General features: G+C 39.5%; 1 protein-coding gene across 6 annotated transcripts in view; it reads left to right on the forward strand.

Moving 5' to 3' along the window:
- Window positions 1–27205, forward strand: part of sipa1l1 (signal-induced proliferation-associated 1 like 1) — a 61585-nt gene that overhangs the window by 20114 nt on the left and 14266 nt on the right. For 4 of the 6 annotated variants that reach the window (XM_026318279.1, XM_026318278.1, XM_026318280.1 and 1 more), the window contains 9 exons: window positions 13647–13769; window positions 14020–15575; window positions 15813–16035; window positions 17587–17717; window positions 18997–19185; window positions 20071–20245; window positions 21071–21174; window positions 21393–21550; window positions 26092–26671. In XM_026318279.1, the coding sequence (XP_026174064.1) occupies window positions 14148–15575; window positions 15813–16035; window positions 17587–17717; window positions 18997–19185; window positions 20071–20245; window positions 21071–21174; window positions 21393–21550; window positions 26092–26671 (2988 nt within the window). In that variant the 5' untranslated portion in view covers window positions 13647–13769; window positions 14020–14147. Of the gene's footprint in view, window positions 1–387; window positions 493–13646; window positions 13770–14019; window positions 15576–15812; window positions 16036–17586; window positions 17718–18996; window positions 19186–20070; window positions 20246–21070; window positions 21175–21392; window positions 21551–26091; window positions 26672–27205 lie in introns of those variants that run through there. The other 2 variants (XM_026318283.1, XM_026318282.1) reach the window with 2 other exon arrangements.

The raw sequence follows: 27205 nt of genomic DNA on the forward strand, positions 1-27205 counted from the left end.
GTAGATACTGGACAGGTGGCCTAGCAACCTTAATGTTGTTTAGTCAGGTGGTAAAAATACAAGTGGACAGTGTTTTGGTTTGGTCGCAGATAAAAAAAAAAGGTTATTAATATACTAATATTGTTATTTGTAAGTTATAATATAATCATGCAGATTGTAAAATTGAGAAGTAAGCCTTTAGAGATTAAACAAAATGGTGAGTAGGCAGCCCTTGTCCATGAGATTGAAACAGCATGTTTTGTTCCAGTAAATGTTTTGCTTCTCTGTGTGTATTTCTTTCCCTCTCTCACTCCTTCTTTCTCTCTCACCTCCTCCTCCAGCCAGCAATGCTGCTCTCCTCCCCTCCCACACACACACAGACACTACTGTACAAGTACAAGAGAGAGAGGACAGAAAGGAATGAGAGATGGTGGGGAGAGTGAAAGAAAAACATGCCACAAAAGAGAAACAGAGATGATTATAGAACATGGAAGAAAGGAATGTAATGAGAGGGTGAGAGAAATCAAACAAAAATCTTGTGAGATCCCAAACTAATAAGAGTTGTCAATATAGTCATCAAACATTGTATCGTTTAGAGCCCTCCTGGTCACTCTGTTTTTTAACAAAAGAAGATACAGTCCAATTTTTTTTTTGTCTATAAAACATTAATAATTAACATGATATAGTTTGTTTTGTATTGATTTTGTACAAATTTTCTCCCTGTAACCTCAGCTAAAGATGTGCCCATTAAGGTGGTTTATAAAAAAAAAAGAAGTGGTTTTACAGCAGTTAGACACTTTGGACAGTGTTGTAGAGTCTTAAAGTTACTCTGTCAAGGGGAAATCAGCAATGTGCAGTGAGTGTCAGATCAGATGGCATCAAGTCACAATTACTGAGGTGAAATACCACTTATAGTCATATTTCTCACAGGAAGGACATTTATTAATGTTACTTCTTACATGTTCAAGAATTACTGTTCAAGCAGGAAAATAAGCTATGCAGTAATATCTGCTGTATTGCTTTTGCACCGCTTCTCTGGGACTCTCTGAACAATCTCTTTTATTACTGCAACACTCATTATATAAGGATGTATGATCATATGTTGATGTAAAGGATGTACAGTAGCTAAATTGAATTTACAATGGCCCAGAGTTCTCATTGGCGTATGGAATGGACTCTCTTAGAACAGAGCTCCACATATGTTTGCCCTGGATTTGCTACTTTTGTTCTATCCCTGGTAAAAGCTGCACAGCCCTGACAAAAGTGTCTGTGGTTACAGGCTTAGATGTGTTTGCCTTTAGTGTTTTGAGGGCTTGTAGCATTATGGATGGCTCCCCTATTGCCATGTCTGCCAGCTGTGTTTCTGTGAGTGAGTTAGAAGAATGGATGGATAAATGAGTGTGGGGAAAGAAGAGTGTGAGGGGGACAGTGACTTGACGGACTCACTTTTTCTGTACCCATCTCTCTCTCTCAGCATCTCAGCATGTCATCTCCTCCCACATGCTCTCACATAGAGTGAGGAATCAATCCTTCTCACTTCCATTATCTCTCCCTATCTATCTCCACTTTCTCACCACTTCATTCTGCCCATTCTGTACCAATCCAATACACTTGCTGTGGGCACAAATGAGTGTGTGACTCTCCAGTCCCACAGCAATCATACCACGTCCTCATTAGATCTATTCTAGTGGCCCACCTTATCCTGCTTCATCCTTTTCCCCCTGTAATTGGGCAGAAACCTTTGCCTACCTGTCAGCATGAGCCCCAATACAAACACTGCAATTTATTCTTTACTGGCACTGGGTTTATTAGCACAGTGTAGGTTTTGACAATACCTTCAGAGTGATGTTAGTTCATTGTTGTCCAATGTTAGTTTGAGTAAAATGGTGCATCCTGGTGAGTCAGATCTTATTCAAACTACCACCACCTTTGCTACCTTATGGATAATAGCTACAGTGCAACCAGAAATAGGCAATAAAAAATGAAGTATAGATTTTTTTTTTTTTTTTCCCCCCCAAGCGTTACACTTAAACTTAGATGATTTGTAAGTTCATTATTGTGACATCTTTCCTATCATGTCCAATGTTTAAAGTGTGACAGGCATGGTGGTGGCTCTCTTCAAAATCTTTTAAGAATGTTATGGATGAGTAGGTAGGTAGGTATGCATTTAACTGGATAACATAGAAAAATAAACATAACACATTACATAGTACTTTCTTAAAAATCTAATTTTGTTGTTAATTACTGAGTCGTAGTTATAATTATATATGTAGAAGGACAGACTTTTGCTTTCACACTTGTTTTGGTTACATTTATATTATTGTTAGAGCCTGTGTCTTTATAAGACAACTGGGCCATTTGGCAAAGGAACCTGTTTAAAGCAGTCTTTACATTTGTGGCATATAGGATTTTTTGGAAGGATGGCACCAATAGTCCTAAAATACAAGATGCAAGTTAGGTTATTAGTAGAGCATCTTCCATGAGCAGATGTGTCTCTCAGTAAAAGGCAGAACACAATGGAAAAAAGTAAAAGCAAGTATCAGGTGACTTCCATGGCCCAGTACAGTCTGGGAACTACTTAGAAACATCTTTTAAATATTAAAATGCTTAACCCTGAATGAAGTTGATTTAGAGAGTATGAGCAGATGACTGATTATAAGCAAGAATGATTTTTACTGGTTTTTGGCAACACTAAGTAGAGATGTCCTAAACCTTAGTCCCTGAGGTTTTCTGAACTGCAGGTAGTCCCAGTGGAAACAAAGCATGTATTATAAAACCTGCAGATTGGTGTTAACACACCCTAACACTTAAGCAGATAATCTGCCGTTTATTGAGGTTTTGCAACACCAGTTTGTAAGTGGTGTTACTTTTTCTTCGAAACCCACTGTCAACCAGACCTCAGTCTGGAGTGTGACTGGCTCTCCCATTCTCTATCCGACATGTCGCTTCCTCAAGGGAAGCAGGAAGTGCCTGAGATGTGTTTCCTGTTGTAATGAGAGACAGCTTCCTTGGCTGCAGCACAGGCTGGCACAGCCGTGAATTGCAAAGAAACAGGAAGGAATAGGGTTTCCTTGCCATGTATTCACTGCAAATAACAGCTACCTGTATTTTGCTTTTACTTTATTCACACATTTTCCCAAAGCATAAACAGCCACCTTAATATAGAGGCTTTTAGCCTGTTATTTTGACTGTACAGTCTTATTTTCTTATGCTTTTGTTTATTTTAAAATACACTTCCTGTCAAACAGTATCTTGTAAATAATTTTGGTAATCACTTTCACAGTTGACTTAACATAAAGGGCCTTTCTCTGTCTTCTTCATGGCATAGATAGTTGGGCTGTTGGTATAATGCGTTATACAGTAAAACGGATTATGATCTCTTGAACTAAAAGCCATCTTGTTTCCATTGGACCTGATTGATAAATATGCTGGCCAATATTGGCTTAGCACATAGATTTTCTTTTTTTTTGCCATGTATATCCATAAATAAGCAACAAGAGTTTAAGTACAAAATGTTTAGTTATTAATATAGTTTTTAAATTCTCCCAAATTAATATTGGTATTGGTCTTTAATATTTATAAACATTTTAATAAATATCTTTTTCATTAGAGGCCATCTAAAAGCTAAAGGTTTTAATTTTCTATCCCTCATTTCACAAGTGATTTTGGCACCCCCCCATCACTTTTCCAGAACATAATTTAGAGACCTTTGGCTGCATAAAACACAAAATGGTTAAATGGTAAATGGTTTGTACAATTTGTCCACCCACATCACAGGTTTTTATTGTTTATCAGGCTACACTGGACTGGGTTATAGAGGGCTAACAATACAGACAGTCTCTCCTGGACACATTTATAGTATTGTACTTAGCTGTTCTCATGAAGTGTCAGAAACAGTTTGCCAAGAATGAAAAGATGAGAGTCAGAGAGACAAATTCAGTTCCTAGCTTCTTTCTCACGTCCACAGCTGGCCAGTTACAGTGTGAAGTGGGTCGGAATATTAGATTTTCAGATTTGGAAAGTTACGGTAATGGTTTGATACAGACTCCCTTAATCTGATGTCACAAAGGTGTGTGGTGGCGGGGTTTCCGAAGCAATTTGACCATCGAAAAAGTGATTCTGACAGTATACTGGCATCTTTATTCTGTATCTTTGTCTTCTGTGCAGTTGGTAAACAAGAAAAGTGTGAATCACACCTAGCCCATGTTAAGGAATTAGAAATAGAAAAGTAGGCTGACAAAATCAATATGAATGCCTATGTGTTTAGGTAAATAGAGAGAATAAGAAATGAAAAATGTATCCCCTTTTGAGATTCTTTAGGAAAAGTGCAGTTTTTGGTTGGAAAAGTATCTTTTTTGTGCACAGAAGACTAAAACATAGAGAAAAATATGTAGTTTTAAATGCAGCCACCTTAATGTGGATGAATTCTACGACTGGGAGCTCAGGTGGCAATCTGTTGAATTCCTCTCTGGCTTCATTTATATTTCCCTTCCTTATTTGTCATGCCTGTCATTTCTCACCTCCTGTCCATGTTCTGTCTGTCCTTGTCTCTCTTCTGACACAGAAACTACATGTACATGCCCCTCTCTTCACTGCGGTGCTGTTCCTGCCCACGCAGAGCTACGCCATTTTGGAAGACTGCAGCTCTTTTCAGATTGCAGTTATCCATTGCTTTTTTTTCCACTGGGGCTAAAGAAATTACTTGCACTATGAGTCAGTGGATGACAAGACATCCTCATTTACTCCATTGACTTGTTTCTTATCAATCAAAATGCAGCATGTGTTACCAGTTAAAAGTGAACCTTTCATTACATAGTTGTAGCAGAGGTAGTGAGACCATGTCAGTGTGCCTCTCAAAAACATGTAATTATCATCAACATTTCTGATTCTGTTCCCATCCTTCTCCTTCATCTGTGAACTTTTGCAATGTTTCAAACTTGTTTTCCTACAGCCTGGATATTCTTTAGAAATAAGGACTGTAGATTTATTTTTGTACATATAATTCAAGTGTGACAAGGTCTTTGCCTTCTACCAGGATTTTATTTACAATTTAGTTTTGGTGACAGGGCTGTGGTTTGGAGTCCTCTCTCACTTGCTCGATTTCTCTACATTTTTTTTCTTTCTGAAACTCCCCAATCTTTAGTTCATTTAATTTCTCATAATTTTTTTGCATATCTTGTCATCCTCTTTCTCAGTGCCCTCACTTCACTCCCTTTCTTTATCTTTCTACAGTACATCAGCCCCCAGCCATCATGTTAATTACACCACAGTCCTTTTTCTCTATTATTCACCACTCTGCTATTTCTGTCACTCTCACTGCTATGCCTGCTTTTGCAACATTGGCAGCATTTGGTAGGGTCTGCAGTGGCTGTTGAAATGAGGAGGGGGTGTGTACTGGTGCCCAATTCAACAACAAATGGATGTTTGGCGTCATCTGATTGGCACAGATTAGAGGGCTCTCTGTGGTGCGGAGGTGGCTCTTGCACAGGACCATGCGGCTTCATTGCCGCCGTCTGAGCACAGCTGACTGAGCTATTCACGCAGAATGTGTTTTACTATTTTAATGGCATTTTGTGCTATCGCATTTAATTGAATGGATGAGTACAGAAAATGGCTTAGAGTGCTCGCAGGAAATAAATTTCACCTCGTTATTAGCTTTATTTTTAACAATTGCACCTCAATGCTGAGGTCAGACCAGCCTACAAACAGCTGCAGCATTCCTGACAAGCGAGAGTGGAAAAATAGTCGCTGCTTAAATGCATTGCAGTTGTCTCTTTATCAGTTTAGCAGTGATGCACAAAACATATTAAATGTAATTCAGAGAGTTCTCCAAGGATATTTATATATCAGCTGCCATCCCTTAACAGCCGCTTGCCGCTGCATGATTGGCTACTTTTATATGATGAACTTCATGAAGTGTAAGTCTTCGCACATGGCAACTAAAACCAACAATGAATTTTGTGTACCTAATTTAAAACCTAGGGAGTTGTCTTTTTTCAAAACACATTAAGAATAGTTTGAAGTCATTATTGTATGCATGCGGTCTGTGTTAGCTTCTTGTGCTGTTTTGTGTAGCTTTTTTGGGGGGGGATTTGTGGAAATAGTCACTGGAAACTCACCAGTCTTATCCTTTAATCTTGTTTAGTTAGGTCAGGTTTATTGATTAGTGTTGTCATGTCCTCTGCCAAAAACACTCATCCGCAATTTTTTCCATATCTGACATCTTTTGGGAAGGAATGCACCAATACTCAGTTTTGCATTAGTGACTCATTTACACACAGTACAGATACCGGCAATGCAGTAGTAATGCCTGTACATTGGATGGTATTAGTAGCTTATTTTTAGACACTAATTGGTTATGGTACATGTATAGGAACCTTGTAGATAGAATTCTTATTCAGTTTGTGTGTGTCTGAGTGCATGCATATGTTCTCCACTATTTACTTATTCATTGTCTCATGGAGATGCCCAAGTGTGAACAAGGTGTGCCAGCATGTGTTTTGCAGTAAATGTCAGCAAGTCCCAAGGTATTTCAGAGAAAGTAACAACTGCTTGTCAGACTTGCAATGCAGGAATTCTTATCAAATAACCTTTTCTCAAATTATCCCATTTGCCCTTTTGCTACAACTCCTGTTTCTCATTTAGGTTAGGTGTAGCTTTTGCTGTTTAAGCAGCTGTAATAATATATTATATTTTCTCACGTTTAAGTATCTAGACTACACTTGATCAGAAATCACAGGTGTGATGCAAGTGGGCACCACAGTTTAACAGACAGAAAGTTTAAAAACATTCCCATACAAACAAATCATTCAGTGAAATGCAAAGTAACAACAACAGAGCAACCTCCATTTTTCCACCACAAAGTTTTTCTTTTGTTGAAATAAGCAGGTGCCTATTCTGTCTGTAGATTCATTTAAATTACAAAAGTGATGAAGCAGGTATGTTTTTCAAAAGTTGGAAAATTGGCCTCTAGTGATGCCAGCTGTGTGGCCACTTAAAGTAGCTTACTGCTTATTCCAAAACTACAGTAAGTAAATAAATGCACTGACTTAATGTTTTTGGTAAACTCAGACGTTTATTTGCAGTGGCCCTGTTAGGACAGTTGTTGTATGCTCTGTGGATTTGTGCTACAGGAATTGTTTAAACCTTTGCAATGTCTCATCAGTCCATTGAGCAGCAGCCTGTCTGGTTCATGGATGGGTGAACAGCTTGAACCAAATGTGTTTGTTGTTTAATGGGGTTTCCTCAGCAGAATGACACGGAACAGAAGGATCTGGCACAATATCCCACCACTCTAACAGAATAAACTCAACCTACACCTGGTGGATTGCACAGCCATATACTGTGATATCAAGGCTCCAAAGGCTAAAACAATTGAATGTCAATTAGATTCAAGTGGACCTACCGGTCATCAGTGGAACTATAGTAAAATACTTCCTGCTCTAATCATCTAATTCAGCCAGTAGAAATATGGACCTGTGAGTGGCTCTTTTTTGCTCGGAAGAGTAATGCTGGCAATTTTTTGAAATTACAGTATCTGAATTTAAAGAACAGTTCTCCATGTATAATACTGTTATGTGCATAACTCAAAGATATTGCAATTTGAGGGTAAGGAAGTTGTGTGGTAAAACAGTTAATGTTATTATTAACCTATAAATGACAGAACAGCCTACAGGGAAAAATCACTTTACTAGTGGACCAACTAACCCTCACACTCCCAAAATCCTTCTTGCTTTCCGTAAATAATAGATCAGCCATCACAAGAGCACCTGGCCATGTGGACCTGATTCATCACAGCTCATGTGACCCAGATATACTGTGTTGTGTGAGTGATTTCAAGGCAGCAGGAAGGATGAAGAGAGCAGTAGTTCATTACTTCATATTGTGGATTTTTGGCTGCATGTGAGCTCATAAGAGTTTGTCTATAGAGATCGAACTGGCATTGCCTTTCAGCAGTAATCCTGAACAACAAAAAAACATTAACACACTAACGCTGAGCACAGAACAGAATAGAGGAGTCTTAAACACAGGTAATGTTTTGTGGCTTTGGTTGCTGAGCAGAAGAAGCAGATGTATCCTCCTTCATGTTCCTATTCTCAATATATGTACGTTAACCAGCTCTTTACTGTAACATAAATCTTACATGCACATTGACGCAAGAGATGTTGGAAGGCCACTGTGTGTCATTTGTGTCATGGTTGCACACTGAGCACTAAGTGGCACTTATCCTCAGGTTCTTTCCTCTGAATCCCTGTCCTTTCTATTTTCCATCACCCTATCTGTTGTTTTCACCATAGAAAGAGGCATCATCATAGCTGTTAATCCATAGGGATGGAGCAAAGTGTGTGTGTGTTACTGTATTTGCTGAGATGCGATGCTTAAAAGCACTAAAAACAGTGTTCACAAGCTTGCAATCTAGTGATGAGGGAAGTTACATGTCTGAAAGGAGCTTTCTAACTGGCTGTTTCATTTTACATCGATTTTAATTCCACAGGGTGAGCCTATCAACATGAAACTTTTTATCTGTTTATCTTTGGGGTTATTTGTGAGTCAGCCCCCACAGTCAAAGGACAGCTGTTTATGTCACAGTCGGATTTGCATATTTTTATGTCTTATACCAGCTTTCATGAAATCTGAGAGGGAGGATTTTAATAAAGTCACTAATATAAGTGTTAATGGGGACATGATGAAAAGAGTCACTGATATGGAAATTAGATGTACTGTATTTGTTACTCAGTTCTTCAGAAACATCTGTTTGACTAATGAGACAGTTGGAAGCTAATTTAGAAAAGAGTTAATATTTAAAATGTTAATCTATCTTGACCAGTACTGTACAAAACTGTGGTGTAAAGCAGTTTAGCTATCACTATAGCAAAATTAATATATTCCACTGCTATCCCACCACTCTATCACTAAGTGACTGCCACTTACTGTAACAATTGTACAAGTAACTGTCATCACTCAGTCAAATCTTGATGCTCATCTCCTCCTGTGGCCATTAAGCGATAGCTTTTGCAATTTCATACCCAAGCGAAAAAGACAATGACAGCAGACTTCAGAGCACCCAAAAAACCCCTTTTACATTTCAGTGAGCCAGAGAAGAGACCCCACCCTACTGCCAAGCTCTGCAGAGGGAGTGAAAACATCTAAGCACGTTTATCTTTCCACACAATTACAGTTTCACTTTAGAAGGCTCTGAGCTGAAACTCCACCACGTTGGACTGCCTGCAGCCTGACAGCTTTCAAAGAGAATAATGTTTGATTTAGTTATTTATTTTTTGCTCCTTATTTCTTATCTTTCCTCTGTGTCTTGGCCTGCTATTTCTTTATATGCCCTCAGACATGCTGAGATAAAAAGCAGCATGGCTAAGTAACATTTAGGTAAACTCTGTTAAGTTTTGACTCGAGAGCTTTGACATTACCACTGCATTTTGGTTAAAATTTTTAGTTTTAGGGATGTGAGTAAGGCATATCAGTCACTGCTTTTGTGTGTGTGTGTGTGTGTGTGTTGCAGTTTCCACAGAATACATAATATCTGGATCAGTTACTTTGAAAGGTTCTGCCTGAAACTTCAATATGCATTCCCACACACACTCACATAAACATTACCCCAACTGAATAGTTGACAGCCACTAATGCTGCACAGTCTGTGTAAGATGACTTAGGTGAGAAATTAAATATGTGATGTGATGCAACAATCATCTGGGTCCTTTGTGTGTGTGTGTTTGTGCGAGACAGCGAAAGAGGCACTTGAAAGACTGAGTAATAATCTGGATCTTTCCCATGTTTTTTTTTTTTTTTTGGTCTTAGGGTTCTTTTTTGTTACCTCTGGTTTGTTAACACCCAGTGCAAATGTCTTTACAGTCACACCTATGGCCAGCAGCATCTTGGCAGCAGGTGTTTCAACAGACATGCTGTCAAAGTTTGAGTCAGTCTCTCTCTATTTGTAATTGGCGTTTTCCCACTTGCAGCTCCTATTGCATCCCTAGTCATTCAAGAAGAGAAGTTTTCTATTTGAATTTATCCTTGAGAGGCTTTTGTCATTGTTTTCTTTATGTCCAAAGGTGTTTAAGTTCCTCCCTCTTGTCTCCATGGAGAGTTTGGGCTGGGTCTGGAACTGTTTCTGTTGTGGGCTTATAAAGCCCATTGAGACACTTAAGTGTTGTCAGTATTTAGTAAAGCATGACGAGACTTGACTTGACTCACCAGTTGGTGCGGCAGTGTCTGTGTGGAGAAACAGGTGTATAATTGTTAAATATTGGCTTTAAAACAGAATAATTACTAATATTAATATTATTATTAATATAAACTAGCTTATATATGTATATTTTTGGTTCTTTTATTATTATTATTATTATTATTTTTTTTTGGCTTTTTTTTAATTGCTCTCTGATTGCAAGGTGGTGATCTTTGGCAAATGTAGACCTGTGACGAACGCACCTTTTTCAGCTACAATACAGGCTGATTAATGAATACAGAACAGTAATTCACCCTGCAATTTTCGGTCTTTCAGTCATTTTTTAGCACTAGCCTCTGTCAGTCAGTTAGTCACTTAGCTCATGTGCTCTCTTATTTTCAGGTGTGTGTGACTCACTGTGCACTGGAGCAGATTTATAGTCACACAGGCCCGTACTCGTACTCATACTTTTGCTGTTTGTTTACAACCTGACTGTAGCAACCACAAACATTTACAAGATCTTAAAATTTTAGTTTCTTTTACAGTAATTATCTCATCTCAGCCATAGTACTCATTAATTTGTTTAAAGTTATTTAATAAATATTGCCTTTTAGTCCTCATCAGTGTTACTTTGAGTTTCATAGTTTTTTTTTTTTTTTTTTTTTTTTTTATGATTGAGATGCAACTATAAATTCATAGAAATATTTCCATTGGAAAGGCAATTTAGATGAAAATCCAGGTTTAGAAAATTAGATGTTTACATATCAATATCAGGTTTGTATCTATATTGGCAAATATTATAACGATGCTTTCATGGTTTGGTAATGTTTAAATGCAAATAAATTCCTGTGTTAACAGTCTGTTTGACATTGCCTGCAGTCACTCTGCGCATCACTTAGCTGCACCGAGCTGCGATGCTACATATTTACCTCAGGAATCGCTCTGATTTAGACACTGGTAAAGGTTACTGTGTATCTGTCAGTGTAATTGGTCCTCTGCGACTGCAGAGAGGCCAGCTATGCCACATTCATTCGTTTGAACCCCCAGTCTCACATACAGTATAAGTCTCTCCCGTCTTACTCTGTTTTGTCTTGATTTCTCTTCCACTCTCATTTACACTCATTTAACAGTACTTTGCAGTTCACAGCAGAGAATGAAAAGAGTACTCTGCAGGTAGTTACTTTTTTTTTGACTGAGGCAGCATGGACTTATAGAGGAGAACAGTGTTTTCTTTGTGGCTATAATGAATGTATGAAAGATAATATAACTGTTCTTATCTTTGTGTTTATGAAAATAAATAAGGCAATGTCAAACTGACCATACGTAGTCCTGTGAACTCCACATTTTAGTCAGAGTAGTGAATCATTGCCAAAGTACTGCAGTCCTTGAAGTAGCTCAAGTGGACAAATGGCATGTGACAAACTTTGTCTGCAGTGATAAGGTCCAAAATCTGTGGTTGTTAGGAAACAATCTGTTATTCACTGTAAACAATACCCCGCAACTCTTCCATCACCACACACACCAGAAAAGAGGAACATTTTATGACCCAGTCAAATGTATATTGTGTACTGGAGGTAAAGTGGCTTACAAGTGAACACACTTTCTCAGAGTTGTGCATTTCCAACTTTGGTTATTGTTTTATCAATTTCATTATTCTTATTTTGTGAATTAGAGTCTAATATAAGGAGCTTTTTGAAAAAGGTGGTAACCTGCTGGTATTGTGCTGATATTTTGATATGTGCAATGAAAAAAAAATAGGTCTTGACAGGCTTAATTGATTTTGTTGGCATAGCTGAAAACGCCCCTGAGGAGGTTCAGTTTTAATCATGCTTTTTCATTTGCACAATTCTCAATTTCTTAAGGGAATCAATTGATATTGTTTAATTATTATACACACGAGATAATTGGATATTGGTTGTACTAATACACCACACATGACTGCTTGTGAGATTAAAAAAAAAAATTACAGTGTGTTTGTCTTTTTATTTATTTATTTTTTTAAATATACTTTCAAACAGAAAACAGAGTGGCCTCTTTATAGTATAAAAATGTTCCTACAACACAAGGCTATGTGGTATGTGTGTCTGCAAATAACACATGTGGTTACCAGCACCTAGAGAGACTTTCAGCTTTTGCTTTGAGCTTCTCCCTGTTAGACTTCAAACGCTTTTATATTTGAAGCCAAACCAAAACTGAGATTGAGATGTCATGCTGCTTTAGCAGACCAATCTTAAAAAACTTACAAGCAGTGCTAGGGCAGAGTAGATACAGTAGTGTCACGAGTGCTCGGCTCAAGGCCACAGAATACCACAAAAAAGCACCTCAGATATTTGTTAAGGGGTTAGCTCATTCATGTCACAAATCAAAACATTTCCTCATTTACTAGCAGTGATATTAATCCATACAGGTAGTTTTGGTTTAATGAGATAGCAGTGAATTTTCCAAAACAACCTTAGACTATGGGAGTGATTGCCATTTTGTCTGTGCTATATTTGTAAAACTGAACAGTTCTCTGTGAGAACAATTTCATGGTTTCTTTTGATACTTGGTGGAGTTAGTACCAATAACAAACAGTTCGAAGTGAGGTCTGTGGGAAGTGAAGGAATCGATGGACTTGTTCCCTTTTTCTCTGTCTCTCTTTCACACGTACAATATACACACACAGTCAAAGAAACACGCACTGCACAAGTTCTTATCTCCATGGTGATACAAACTGGTCTGGAAGTGAGAGGTAGTGCGCCATTATAGACAAACCAGTACACACATAATCAGGCAAATTAAAGTATCTTCTCAGCTCTTTCATTAGTGGCCGCAATAATGTTAATTTTGTTCTTTCATTAATATTCCTCAAGGAAAATCCAGATTTTAGAAATGGCTACTTACAAGACCTACAAGAGATTGTAGGTCTTACTTTTCTAGGTGTCTGACAGTTGAAAGGAAAAAAAACCTTATACTCAAATAAGTGCTGCAGTGATAGAATACTGACTTGTAGTAAAAACAATGCTCACAATCAGTTCAGCAGATGCATGTTATGTGTTGCCCTTCTTGACTTTGAGTGCCTGGTATGGGTTTGAGATACCAAACTGAGAAACCCTGATGGAGTAGTTTGAGCAAAGTTCTCCATAGGGCCATAGCAGTGATTGTTCCCACAGGCAGCGTAAAGTGATATCAATGTGGAAAAATTGGATGGCTTGACCTCTGAGAAAACTTGTGAATCATCTTTTATGGCCCTGAAGTATTGGTCTTTTGAACACATAGAATATCCTTGGCTTCTCAAATATAGCCTCATTTTGATTGTTGCTTCAGGTTCAGTTGTCTTTGTTAGGTACATGATATTACAGGCCTCTTTCTTCTAAATTTCTTAGAAATACTACAGTTTCCCATTGCTGACTTTGTAGTGCTGATTTTCTAACTTAAATTCTCTGATTGTTCCTCTGTTTTCTTCTGGTTTTCTGCCCTTTTTTTTCTGTCTCTGTACTATTACTCTCAGTTGCTGGGATGGTCCCATCAAGAATGAACTGAGTTATCTTCTGGCATGATTGAATTGCGGATGGCCATTTAGACACTTCAGCTGTGAAAGCTCAACAAATTCTTTTCATTGAGCCCTGGAAAGGTACAGTTTCACTACATTTTTTTTAATACAAACTTACAATCTGGAATCAGTATTTCATGTTTTATGTACAGTAAGTTTTACTTTTTTAGTACTTGCTGTTTAATTTGTAAAAGTTAAAATCAAGCCAATGTTGCAATATCTTTTTTTTATGAGAGACTTTTGATTTCATTTCTTGACTATGATGACTATTGATTGTCATTGATTAGCATTGCATCCTATTTATGTTTGTTTTCCTTTCCCCTTTCTCCAGCACCAGATGTGTTTGTGAGACTCTGTCACGTCATTCAGTCAGCATTATGTTTACCCAAATCTAAACCCATCAGGACCCCATCCCTGTCTTTCCCTTCCATCTCCCCTCCCTGCACCCTTTTCTCCATCATGACCAGTCTGAAACGTTCTCAGACAGAGCGCTCTGTTGGGGGCTCAGTGCCAGCCACTGATGAGTTCTATACCCGCCGCTTGCGACTGCCCAATGGAGGGGCACCACCTCCCCGTAGTGAAAGCGCCCACATCTCCTCGTCGTCCACTACTGGCACCAACCCCGGCGTCCCCAAGATGGGTGTTAGGGCTCGTGTGGCTGACTGGCCCCCAAGGAAAGATGGGGGAGGAGGAGGTGTTTGGCATATCACAGTGGAAACGGATTCACCTAGCTCTACAAACACTACTAGCTCTTCAGGATCAGGAAGTGGGGATAGAGAAAGACTTGGGGGTGGGGGAGGAGGTAGTGGAGGAGGAGGAGGAAGTGGTGGTAGTGGTGCTGGTGGCAGTGGAGGAGGAGGGATGTCAGCCGGCACGGCCCACAGCAATTTGTCAGCCAAGCTGGGCCACCTGATAAGTCCACAGGACTCATCCATGCTGCGCAACATCCACAACACACTAAAGAACAAGATGCAGAGCAAAGGAAAGGATAATCGCTTCTTGTCACCGGATGGCTATCTGGGCTCACCTCGCAAAGGCATGAGGCGTATCCGCCAACGCAGTAACAGTGATATAACTATCAGTGAACTAGATGGGGATGGTAATGAGGGCTGGTCCTTCTCTGGGTGGACACCAATGCACCGTGAGTATGGCAGCACTTCATCCATAGATAAGCATGGTGTGTCAGGCGAGAGCTTCTTTGACATGCTAAAGGGATACCAGACCTCTGAGGCCCCTGATCAGCGAAGCCCAGCTCCAGAGAGGCTAACAGAGCTCCTTACTGTAGCACCCATAAAACAGGCTGCCCTAGACCTGCCGGATGGACCTCTAGGTCCAGCAAGAGGTAGTCCTGCCAGCAGGCTAAAGGAACGAGAGAAGCACTTAAAGAGAAGGTCAAAATCGGAGACAGGTGGAGAGTCAATATTCCGTAAGCTGCGCAGTGTGAAGGTGGAGGGTGACACATCGAGGGCTGGCTCAGATGTTGAAGATGGGGGGAAGGGAGATGAGAGTGGCCCACCTCCAAAACCTTGGAAGTGCCAGAAAGGCTTTGCCCATTTTGATGTCCAGTCTCTACTCTTTGACCTCAATGAGGCCATCCAAAGTCGACAGTCTGGATCCAAACGCAAGAACACCACAACTGGTGCCTCAGCTGCTGCTGCTGCCTCTGCTTCAGCCGCGTCTTCCCTCTCCTCCAATCAGAGTGGTGCATATGGGTCACCCTGTGGCTCACAAGAGGAGCTAAGCAAGGAGGGGACAGGAGGAGGACATGGTACAAACCCTGCTTTGGACCCTGGTGATGACAAGAGCAATGATCTGGTGCTCAGCTGCCCTTGTTTCAGGAATGAGATTGGTGGTGAGGGTGAGAAGAACATCTCTCCTGCTAAACAGGTAGGTTTTGAACAAGAATAAGATGATGATCTATAAAAAAAATGTGTGTACTCTCTATAGTTACTTGTTTTAATTCCTGTAAATATTCCTGAATATGGTCTAGGTCAGTTTTTACACATTTAAATCATGACTTTGCTGGTTATCATAAAAATGTTGGCATTAAAGATAATTTAAAAGGTTATTATTGCATTATGAATATGCATTTGCTTTACTTTAGTCTTGTATTTTATCCTTCAGCAGGGGAGTATAGGAAGTGGCGGGAGCTCAAGCAGTTCTTCTGGTAGTACAGAGGAAGGACCTTTGGATGCCACCCTAACTACCCACTTTACCAATGCTGGTGTGGCTGTGTTGGAGGCACCTAAGGATGGGCCAAGCCAACATGCTGACAGGTCCAAACGATACATTGTGGAACATGTTGACCTTGGCGCCTATTATTACCGAAAGTACTTCTACCTCAGAGGTAGGCAAAATTGGATGGGTTAAGCCTTTTTATTTCTAAAACCATCTTGACCTTTATTTGCTGTTCTCTCTCTGGTATCTTAAATCTTTTTGATCTTATACTGTGTTTTCAGAATTTTTGTTGAAAAATATTCCTTTAACCCTCTGGGGTCTGAGGGGGTTTTTGGGGCCTGGACAAATTTTGACATGTCCTGACATTTGTGCTTTTTTCAGTGTTTCTTAAACATATTAATGTCTAAAGTCTAATAACACTGTAATCAGCACAAAATTGGCTACAATAATATGTGAGCAGCAAGTTTATACATTATTGTGTTTTTGAGAAAAAAGTGTTTATGCATGGCTAGTGAAAAACTACAATTTTTTACTCACTGAAATAAGACCATAAAACACAAACAGAACATTGGTTCACAAGACTTTGGAGACCAGCATGTTGTAGGCTAAAGTGTTTACTTCAGAGTGCTGTGAATGTCATCTTGTTCACACATTCACAGAAAACAATACACTGATTTAAATTTTCTAAGACACTTTTTGTCCAGAAAGGCCATATGCAAGAGGGTGTGTCTGAGGATGAATAGTCATGTGATTTACCTGAGAACACAAAAGACGCACTGAACGTCCAGACAAAGGCGCGCATAATGAGCCTTTCAGTCAATGTAGATGGGACGGATTAGTGCTGTACAATACAACACAATGAGGAGCCAAACGATCCTCATTTGAGTTAAAATCAGTGTTTTTACTCTGAGGACAAGGTAAACTGTTTGTCTCTGTGAGGAATGTAAGGAGCGCCGCTTCACGTGCGTAACGCGCCATCATCCAAACGCGTCGAAAAAGTGAGTAAATTCTATGATGAAGTTTGATATTTTGTGTCATTTCTCGGGGGCGTGCACATATTTACCTGGTTCACCTGAGATTATTTACATGTGAACAGTGGACAGTGTATAAGGCGGGACCGCATTACCTGTAATGAGGTGAGACGGGAAAAAACGGACTTCTCCTTAGGTTCATATGGATTAAATAAAAAGTGATGATTTGTTTTCGACTTGAATTGTTTCACTCAAAAGAAAACATTTCAAGCTTTCTAGCCATATAATTCTTATTTTTAGGAGCCAAGTATTCGCTGAGATTCTGGTTGTTTTATTTACGCGTCTGTGAAGAGAAATGACAGAGACAGAAAAGTCCGAGAGCGCACCCTGTCGGCTTTCTTTATTTAAAAAAAGCACAACGTTTTGTTGTTATTATGATGGTATACCACTAAAACTAGACCCTTTACAGATTTGAATGATATACTTCTTTTATCTGTACGATCAGAATTGACGGAGTAATTTAAGTTTGTTTCGGCCTTATCAGAAAAAGATGCGTCAAAACGCGTCGGCGCGTGCGTCGACCCCAGAGGGTTAATTGGCAGAGAAAATTACATTTTCTACTTACAGGCATGCTTCATTTTAGACCACTATCACAATATGTATGCAAATTCTTCCTTCTATAATTTCCCCTTTTCTTGGCTATAATCTTCTTCCACCCCTGCCTCAAATCCCATTCCTCCTCTCCCTAGAACACTGGAATTATTTAGGGGTAGATGAGAACCTGGGCCCAGTGGCAGTGAGTCTGCGGAGGGAGAAGTTGGAGGAACATAAGGAGCATGGCCAGCAGTACAACTACAGAGTCATCTTCAGAACGAGTGAGGTACATTAAAATGGACACATGGACCTCTTACACTTACTGTATATGCACATTTACACGTATAGAGCTCATTGTTGTATTGATGTATATGTAAATAATCAATCTCCTGTGTCGGAGTTAACTTATAAGATCCATGACTAGCTTTGCTTATTGAAAAACGCAGATGGAGACATTATGCCGCATTCATCTCAAGGTTGGCAGATACAACTGAAGACTTTAGATCCCACAGCCTCCATTCTTTAACACCACTTCTATTACTCTTTCTTTCATTTGTAAAATTTGTTTATTCACAATTCTCAATCTGTAGTTTTCAGTGAAAAGAAATTCCTTCAGCTCTTGCTATCATCTTCTCCTAGAGCCACAGACCCATGTCCTCATTCCCTGAGCTGAACGCCCACCGACCATGTTTGTCAGCCTTCATCTGTGAAGGACTGAGCCATTTTGCAGCTAAACGAGACTAAAATAGTGCTGAAGGTATTTGAGTGAAGGAAAAGCGCTGCTCTCGTACTGAAGTGCACCATGAGTAATAGCCATTCCAATCTCTTGGGATGACGCACGACCTACTGTGCTATGTTTTTATCTATTTTCTTCCATTCTCTTGCCTCCCTTCTCCTCTGAAATTGCTATTTTCAGACCAGGGAGAAGGGCAGGTATAGATATATCTGAGTATGTCTATGTCGGAGTGAGTGGGTAGCACTAAGCAGTAAGTCCAGTGTCCACTGAGGACAGTGAGTGTCCACTCTTCAGCTTCTCAAGTGCTTCTTGTCTTTAGTTTGTTTAACCCTGAGGGTGTTAGCACCAATGCTGGACCTACCAAAAACTATGTAAAGACACACAGACACAATACACATATTCATAATTGATTTTAGTAGCCATGGGACCACTCTAGACATCTAGCTGTATATATGATAGAAATTAAGGTCCTGACTTATTTATGAAAGTCCTCCTAAAGTCTGTTTTAGCCTGAAGTCTAAAAGTTTTCACTTTAGAAACTATAGCAGCACAACCGACATGCTGTCAAGTTTTCTACACCCTGTACATACAGGTAAAAATTATCTGACAGGTTCAGTTTTTCTTGCAGAAATAAGGCCATTAGTTAGGCAATGGTAACTATATAAATGTCAAATTATACTGTTATTGACTTTTTTGACTTGTTTTCACAAATCTACAAATTATAGGTGTTTTGTTTCAAAATCAGCTTGAAAAAAATTGTTGTTCATCTGATCCTTGCATTTCATATCGTATTTTCTTGTTTTGATTCCCTCTGGTTGGCTGACTTCAGCTAAATACCCTGAGAGGCTCCATCCTGGAAGATGCAGTACCTTCCACATCTAAGCATGGTCTAGCTCGGGGCCTGCCTCTTAAAGAGGTGCTGGAGTATCTGGTGCCTGAACTGAATGTTCACTGCTTACGCCTGGCACTCAACACACCTAAGGTCACTGAGCAGCTGATGAAGCTGGATGAGCAGGGGGTAAGGAGACAGTGAGCCAACTGAGTTTGACCTTTGATTCCTCATATTGGGGAAAATGCGTTTTATGCTGCTATCCATTCAGTGAAAAGACAGTGTTACCCAGACTTCCTGTTGTCATCGTCTTTCTTTTGATGCATTCAGCATGACTGATCAATATTAAGCTAAAGACTAAAGACAGGCGTTTCCCAGTGTTTATCGTGTACTGTGTACAAATAGTACAATTTATTTTCAGTAATTTTTTCATTTTATGTGTAGCTGTTGTTTTCTAAAGGAAGTATATCTCATTGTGGAGCGGAATTATAATTTTTGCTTTATTTAACCATTCACTTCCACTGATTATTAGTTGAATTAATATTAATAACACCCTCACATGTCATAAACACACACACATACATTTTTGTGCAGCTATCTCTGCACACTTTTTGTAATACAACTGTTTAAAAGTGTGTCAGAATGTAAAGACTGGCCAAAATGTCCTGTCTTATCTATAATGTCCTCACTACCATGGTTTAAAACTCAAACTAGCCCTCACAGTGTATAGCCACACACACACACACACACACACACACACACACACACACACACACACACACACACACACACACACACACACACACACACACACACACACACACACACACACACACACACCTTAACCTTAAAAGGAAGAAATAGACAAACCAAGCTCTTTGATACTCATGCTCCCTGATGCAATCACCAGAACCCCTGTAAATGTCAGCATGATTTTGCTGCAAAATGGCATCGCGATCACTGCACAACAACTCAAGGTGGCTGTTCTTAAAATGCCAACATGTTTACTGTGACATGAATTTTACAGACTAATATACTTATGTCTCCAGTTATTCATTATTGTTCTCGCTACAGCTGAGTTTCCAGCGGAAGGTGGGGGTCATGTACTGCATGGCAGGCCAGAGCAGCGAGGAGGAGATGTACAACAACGAATCAGCTGGTCCTGCACTTGAGGAGTTCCTTCATCTGCTTGGGGAGAGGGTTAGACTAAAGGGCTTTACCAAGTATCGGGCTCAGCTGGACACCAAGAGTATGTACATACACAGAAATAAGTTCACTTACAAGCATAGTGGAGCAGCAGATAATGTTAACACTAGCTCTGAAAACAAATGCCTATTGATACTACAAGCATCTGTACATATTTCTTTTGTTTTACTTTCATCTATGTGACATTTCTGTTTTTGATTTTCTGCTCCATACCATCTTGCTATCATTTAAGTAAAGTTTGACATAAAATACAACCTTCAGTAACATCTAGTAAATTAAATACAGTCATGCAAATCACTCCCTGTAGGAGTGTAATTAATTGAGGAAATCTTGCTAGGTAAAGAATGGCCTTTAAAACACCTTGCGACTGTTTTGTTCTCTGAATAGAGTGCATTGCTAGACTGTGGAGGTGGTTATTAACATGCACCGGCTGTCTTTAGGGCCAGAGCCTTTTAAGAGCTTAGGGAACACTGTGCTATCTGATCAGCATTTGCAACAGAGATAAATGGGGAACATAAGGATAATGCTTAGTCATGATTAATACTTAGGTTTTTATAATGGAAATGTTTCCCAGAGAGAAATATGGTATGTTGGATGATAAGAGTTCTCTGATTAACTGTTTTCTGTGTTCCTGGAATGTATTTTTAGGTCATTGTGTTTTTGTACTCTTTTATGCCAGCAATATTCTCATCAGAAACCTGCTAATACAGTGTAATGGTTTTTTCAAATTTGAGTACAGACCAAGAAACCAAACCAATCTGAAGATCAGTTCTAATCAGAGAGATTTGAGATAATCAAATATATTGTATTTTTTTTTTTTTCTGATTTAAATGCCTGAAAAATTCACATGTAGTTATGTCCTTGTCAGCTGATTCAACAGGCACCCATTCCTTGTACACTACTTACAAGGATTACGAGATCATGTTCCATGTGTCCACCATGCTGCCCTACACACCCAACAATAAGCAACAGGTTTGTTAATTCAAAGTCTCACACTTTATGATAATGTCAGTCATTTTGGACATTATACTCAACACTCAATTTCTACAGGACTCCTATGATACAGTGTATATTTTATTTTAATATTTCAACAAGTTGAACGCAATGCATTGTTTTTCTTTGTCTGTGCCTGATTTAATACACCTTGATGTCTAACTCTTCTTTCTTCTGCTGTTCTTGAACTTTTCCAGTTGCTGCGGAAGCGTCATATTGGGAATGATATCGTCACGATTGTGTTCCAAGAACCTGGGGCACTTCCCTTCACTCCCAAAAATATTCGCTCACACTTCCAGCATGTCTTTGTGATTGTGCGGGCACATAACCCCTGTTCTGAAAACTGCTCCTACAGGTGAGATTCAACAAACCACAAATCGTATACAGTATTTATACATGGTAGAAATGGATAGGCAGTTTTTAACTTGTCTGGTAGTGAGTGCCAGAGTTGGCCAGCTGCTAGAGTCTAGTCAACCTCATGTGTCATACAGGAGTTATCCACAGGCTTACCATATATTGTCATAGAATATGATGTTATAGGGGGATAAGCTCAAAAGACATTCTGGGCAGAGTAAACAACAGAAAAGCAACACCTACTCTCCCAAATCAAGTAGAAAGTTTGGGAAACACCCCTAAACAGCAGAATTCACACGCCAATGTAGAGTGTCCTTGGGCTGAATTAGAAAGACATATAAAAACACGTCAAATAGATTGTGCTGTGTTAACTATAGTATACCTGCTTTTTGTGTTCTTTTTCATATTCTTTACCCAAAAAATGGGGAGTTGGGTGTGTGTCCAACCAGGGTGGTTGTCTTAAAATGCGCCATCTCATATTCAGGCCAGTGCATTATACATATTTTGAAAATGTCTAGATAGATACTTCTATCATACTGTTGGTATGCACTTGACTTCTCATGAATCACTTTCCATGACCAATGAAACAATAATGCTCTTATCTGCTGGTTGAAGGAGTTGTGTAGCTCTCATTGCCTTTGCAGTTCTATCTCTCCATCATGGAGTAGTCTTTGAATGTTGAGAGTCCTCTCTACAGCTCATGATTTATTACCACTATTAATATTAAATGCAATATGACTGCCTGTAGTTATTTTTGAGAAATAGTCAATTCTGCTTTTTCTCTTTCTTGTTGAGCTGTTCTTAAAATAGCTATTCCAGTCTTGTTAGCTACTTCACTGTCTTGCTCTCTATGAGTCTTCCTGATAGCTGTTTTAATTGTTATCTTTTAGCACACTGTATGAGTTCATGATTGTCCCATATGGGGCTACTTCATTACTGACTAACAATATGAATGAAAAGCTTGGCGCTAAAGTGAATATAGGGCAAATGCTGTTTACATGTGCCTTCTGTAATTCTTGAATGTGAATTCAGTTTACAAAACTAATTACACACACGCTCTGTAGAGATGGAACTTAAGGTTTCAGAAGTAAATTACAGCTCATAGTTACCACCAGGAATTTGGCAGTGAGTTGTAATGTATTGAGTAAGGATGACCTAAATACTGTGAATCTCTAGTGTGGGTTTCTCTAAGTTTTATTCACATTCATACAATGCAGAGTAATCTTAAAGGTCTTAAATTTGGAAAATTTTTAAGTGTCTTAAAAAATACTAATGTGCGCATGGGGCCTTGGTCATTTTCCTGCCTTCCACACTGGCGCTGGAGCTTATTGCCCAGAACACAATGGTGAAATAAGAATTAGATCACGGCCCTTGTTCTGTGTGAAAATGTGTTCCTAAGTTCACCTGAGGCTAATATGAATCTGCAGCACTTCCACTAAGGTATAACAAGTCGCCTTCTTCAGTGTTAGTCTATGTCGAGCTGCAGCAGAAGGATATCTTCCAGTAGGTTTCATTGCTGGAAGCAGCTTATTACTTGCCTGTTACAGAGTGAATCAGAAATGCAGTGCAAAAATTGTTCACAGCACAGGCATCCAAAGGCAGTACAGTACTGCTGAAAGTGATATTGTATTCTTGACCAAAAATGGTGTTGTTCCTTAAAATAATATATTAGCATTGTGTCATTGTAAACAAATTGTAGTAGATGAGCTCATTTCTGGGAAAGCAAGTAATGACATCAGGGCTCTAATGCTTGAATATGTTTGAAAAAAGTGATGCCAGTGCAGGTGTACTATTCACTTAAGTACATACCTATCATGAGCATACACTAGACCAGACAAGCAAGCATTACATAGTATGAGGTAATAATGACTGTATGACTGGACTCAACCCTATGATGTGCTTTGCATGATGTGAGCAATCACTTGCTTCTTCACACAGATTGATTCTAGTCTCATTATTTAGGCCTGATTGGCTTTATGACAGTTTTAGGTGTTTTTGGTGTGTATGTTCGTCTTTTCTTGCAGTCTACTTGGGGTAGTATTGTAAAAATGATAAAAACACTGCTACTACAGGGCTGAAGAAGCTCCCATAGTCTTTCTTTTTATTTTTTGGTAATAGTTTTTTTTTAATTTCAAATCCAAATTTTTCTTTAAAAATTTCCATTCTGTCCCTTTGAACATCTTCTGAAATGAATATACATTTATTGTTGTATATATCCCCTTATCTTTTAGATCATGTTAACCAAAAAAGCCATTACACAAACCTGAGCTTAGTATGTGTACCTTGCCCATATTCACACTCCTATACGTGCATGTTCTTTTTCTTGCCCTGGCTCAGTGGGCAGCAGGTTGTGGATACTGGAAGAGCGAGACTACCCACACACTGGATATTAATAAGACCTCAAATCACTGAAACCACAGGAATGTGCTCTTTCATTTCTTCTGCCAAGCCTCCTGCCATGAGTATCACACAGCAGCCACAGAGCTCAGCAGTCTTCACTGCACCAGATTGTCCTTTCACTCCGTGGCTTTTTCATGATCATCCTCTTTTTTGATTTGGTCTTTATTTTCTTATTCAATTCTGTCTTGTTCTCTGGCCTCTGTATTCTAGACCCCCTTCTTCTCTCTCTCTCTCTCACACGCATCCCTTCTTTCTGTCCTGCATGAGTCACAGGTCTTTGGTTGACCGATTCACAGGTGTTTGAGATCAGCACAAGTGCTTTTAGAGCTCAGTGTAATGTATTGAGTGATGTTTGTAGTGCTGGAGGAGAATAAGAATAAAAGGTCACAGTTTATTTTCATCATTTGTTCAGCCTGCTTATAACCACTTTAGCGGCTTGTCTGAAATACTCTGCATGATTCATTTGCCATCTACAGAAATGCATGGGAATAGTGACTGTCACTCATTTGTGCATGGGCTGTTGATTTTGAAATTGAGATTGTCATATATTGATTATATGTTAGTAACAAATAAGAACGCTGTAAAATGGAAGCTAGTTACAAGGACAGTTGTGAGCTATGTTTTATCTGGGATTTGTTTTGTTGATGTCATGCCAATAGATCTTTTTCTTTTTTACTTTTTACTATTTTTTGCTAAACAAAATAGCTTATTTCAGCTGGAAACAATGCTGATGAGGGTGGTAAAAGTGAACCAGAGCAGTAAAGCTGTGGGCCAGAAAACCAAAACAGTAAACTGAACCATGCTGTTGAGCTCTGCATTGTTGAGGGGAACTGTAAAATCTGGAGTCATTGTTTGAGAGGGTTCATCACTATGTGCTACGCCTTTCACATACAATGTATCCACTGACGTTGGCTGCCCAAGGTTATAAAAAGCCTAATTATGAAAATTCAACACCTTCTTTAAGTTGTAGGGAAGTAATACACTAATATATTATCATGTTTGTATGACTCTATACCTACACTTACATACACACTCTGCCTTCTTCTCTGCTTGTTTTTGTTCATGAGAATTCTGTAAATATGCCATGTGGGGAATGTGGCAAATGTACAGTAAACAACGTGTATGCAAGCATTCATTTATCAACACTGTATTATTAAAGTCTATATTTTCACTCTCCAAGGCAAGTTCAGCCAGAAAAAATGGTTTCCTCTCTTGCCTAAGTCTGCCACAAACAAGGAAAGGTAGGAAATCAGGTGTCAACAGTTTGATGGGTAGCATAATTGAACACTGCAAGTCCCCCCTTAGGACAGGGCGTCTTAGAGATATGTTTAGAAACATGTGGGAGACATATTGTCTTTAGTTGCTTATTAGAAAAAAACGATTAATCCTGGTGTCAACATGTGTGTTGATGCATGTCAGCAGGGAGCCATGTGGGATGAGGGCTCCGGTTTCCAGTGCTACTCTTGTCAGCTGGTAATTAACACCTGAGAGTAGATCTGTGCTCATTTGGTCACAGAGCTTGAGACAGAAATACTGCTCTTTAGGTCAGATAAAAGCCGTTAGTGTCCTATTTTGTCAAGTGCCTCAGACTGAGACATTCAGGAGATCAAATTATTACAAAAAAAGATTTTTCTCCTAAGTAAGTAACCTTTTCATTCCTGCACAATCTTCTCATTTTCCTTTTTTCCCACTTTTCTGGAACTACTACCAGGAGGTTGTGCATAGCAGTCACCTCTCATCGTTCTCCTTTCCTCTCCTTTGTCTTCGTGGCTGAGTTCTTAGCATACCAGACAGGGCAAACGGCCTCAAATGGCCATTCCAGGGACCTAATGAAAGGAAAAGGGAGACGAGAAGAAAGGAGGTGGAGAGCACTTAAGGGGGAGGTATAGGGAATCAAAATATTATAGCATATAATATCTATATGCTATAAGGTAAAAAGGCAGTCAGTAAACAGAGCCTCTATGCAATAATAAATTCATTTTTACTTATCATGACCAACATTTAGACAGGACTGTGTAATAATGCCAGCAACACTGAATCTAAGCTGTATCTGGCCAAATTGTTGCGCTGTCTAAAATAAAAATTTATTTATTAACCATTAGTTATTCTCTCTCTCTTCCTGTTCCTCTTGTTCTCTTATAGTGTGGCAGTCACTCGTTCCAAAGATGTGCCCTCTTTTGGTCCACCTATCCCAGATGGTGTGACCTTCCCCAAGTCCTCTGTGTTCCGGGACTTCCTGCTGGCCAAGGTCATCAATGCAGAAAATGCTGCTCACAAGTCACACAAGTTCCGTGCCATGGCCACCCGGACACGCCAGGAATACCTGCGTGACCTGGCTGAACGCCACACCACCAGCACACCTATCGATCCCTCTGGAAAGTTTCCTTTCATATCACTGGCCCACAAGAAGAAAGAGAAGAGCCGACCGTCTGTAGGAGCAGAGCTACGAAGCCTTGGGGCAGTCAGCTGGCCTGTCCACGCTGAGGATCCTGGGACCGGAGGGGAACTGGAGGCTCTTCTGGCTGTCTCTAATGACTTTCTAATCCTGTTGGACCAGGAGGCCAAATCTGTGGTGTTCAACTGTGCCACTAAAGATGTGATTGGCTGGACACTGAGCAGTCCTGCATCTTTGCGGATTTTCTACGAGCGTGGGGAAAGTGTGTCTCTGAGGAGCATCAGTAATAACACTGAAGATTTCAAAGAGGTGGTCAAACGTCTAGAGGTTAGAAGACACACACACCAATACATTATAAAGTTGATAGCACTGGTGGTAGTGTCCTTAGTATGCTTAGATAATGAAACTGTAAAACCTATTTTTAATTGGAATGTGTTTGAGAAGTACTTATTTGCTAGATTTTTGTTATATAAGTATCGTGTTTATATCAGTCATTGCCATTTGTTTGTCTTCCTGCCCTGTGCTGTCATGGATGAGGTGGTTAGTACACATGCAGAATAAAAATTGGTTCCAGTTTTTTTTGCCAAGAGGGCTCATATTATGTAGTCCAGCGCTGTCAGCAGAATGAGTTTTGTCCCTGTTACTACTGCATTGCTCCTGCTATAATACTAAGCCATGAGGTTGTTAAAAGAGCTAAGAATGGCTGAAGGTGACACAGATTCATTCACGCAGCACAAACCAATGCTGGGAAACCATATCAATGAACTAAAATACTGTTGGCAGCAGCTGATCATTTACCTGGCCCACTCAATCTCTCTCAGTATCCACTGTTGGCTGTCAGTCTGCCAGAATGACAACATC

This window comes from Mastacembelus armatus, chromosome 24 (assembly GCF_900324485.2).
Source record: "Mastacembelus armatus chromosome 24, fMasArm1.2, whole genome shotgun sequence".
In the NCBI taxonomy this organism is placed as follows: Eukaryota; Metazoa; Chordata; class Actinopteri; order Synbranchiformes; family Mastacembelidae; genus Mastacembelus; species Mastacembelus armatus.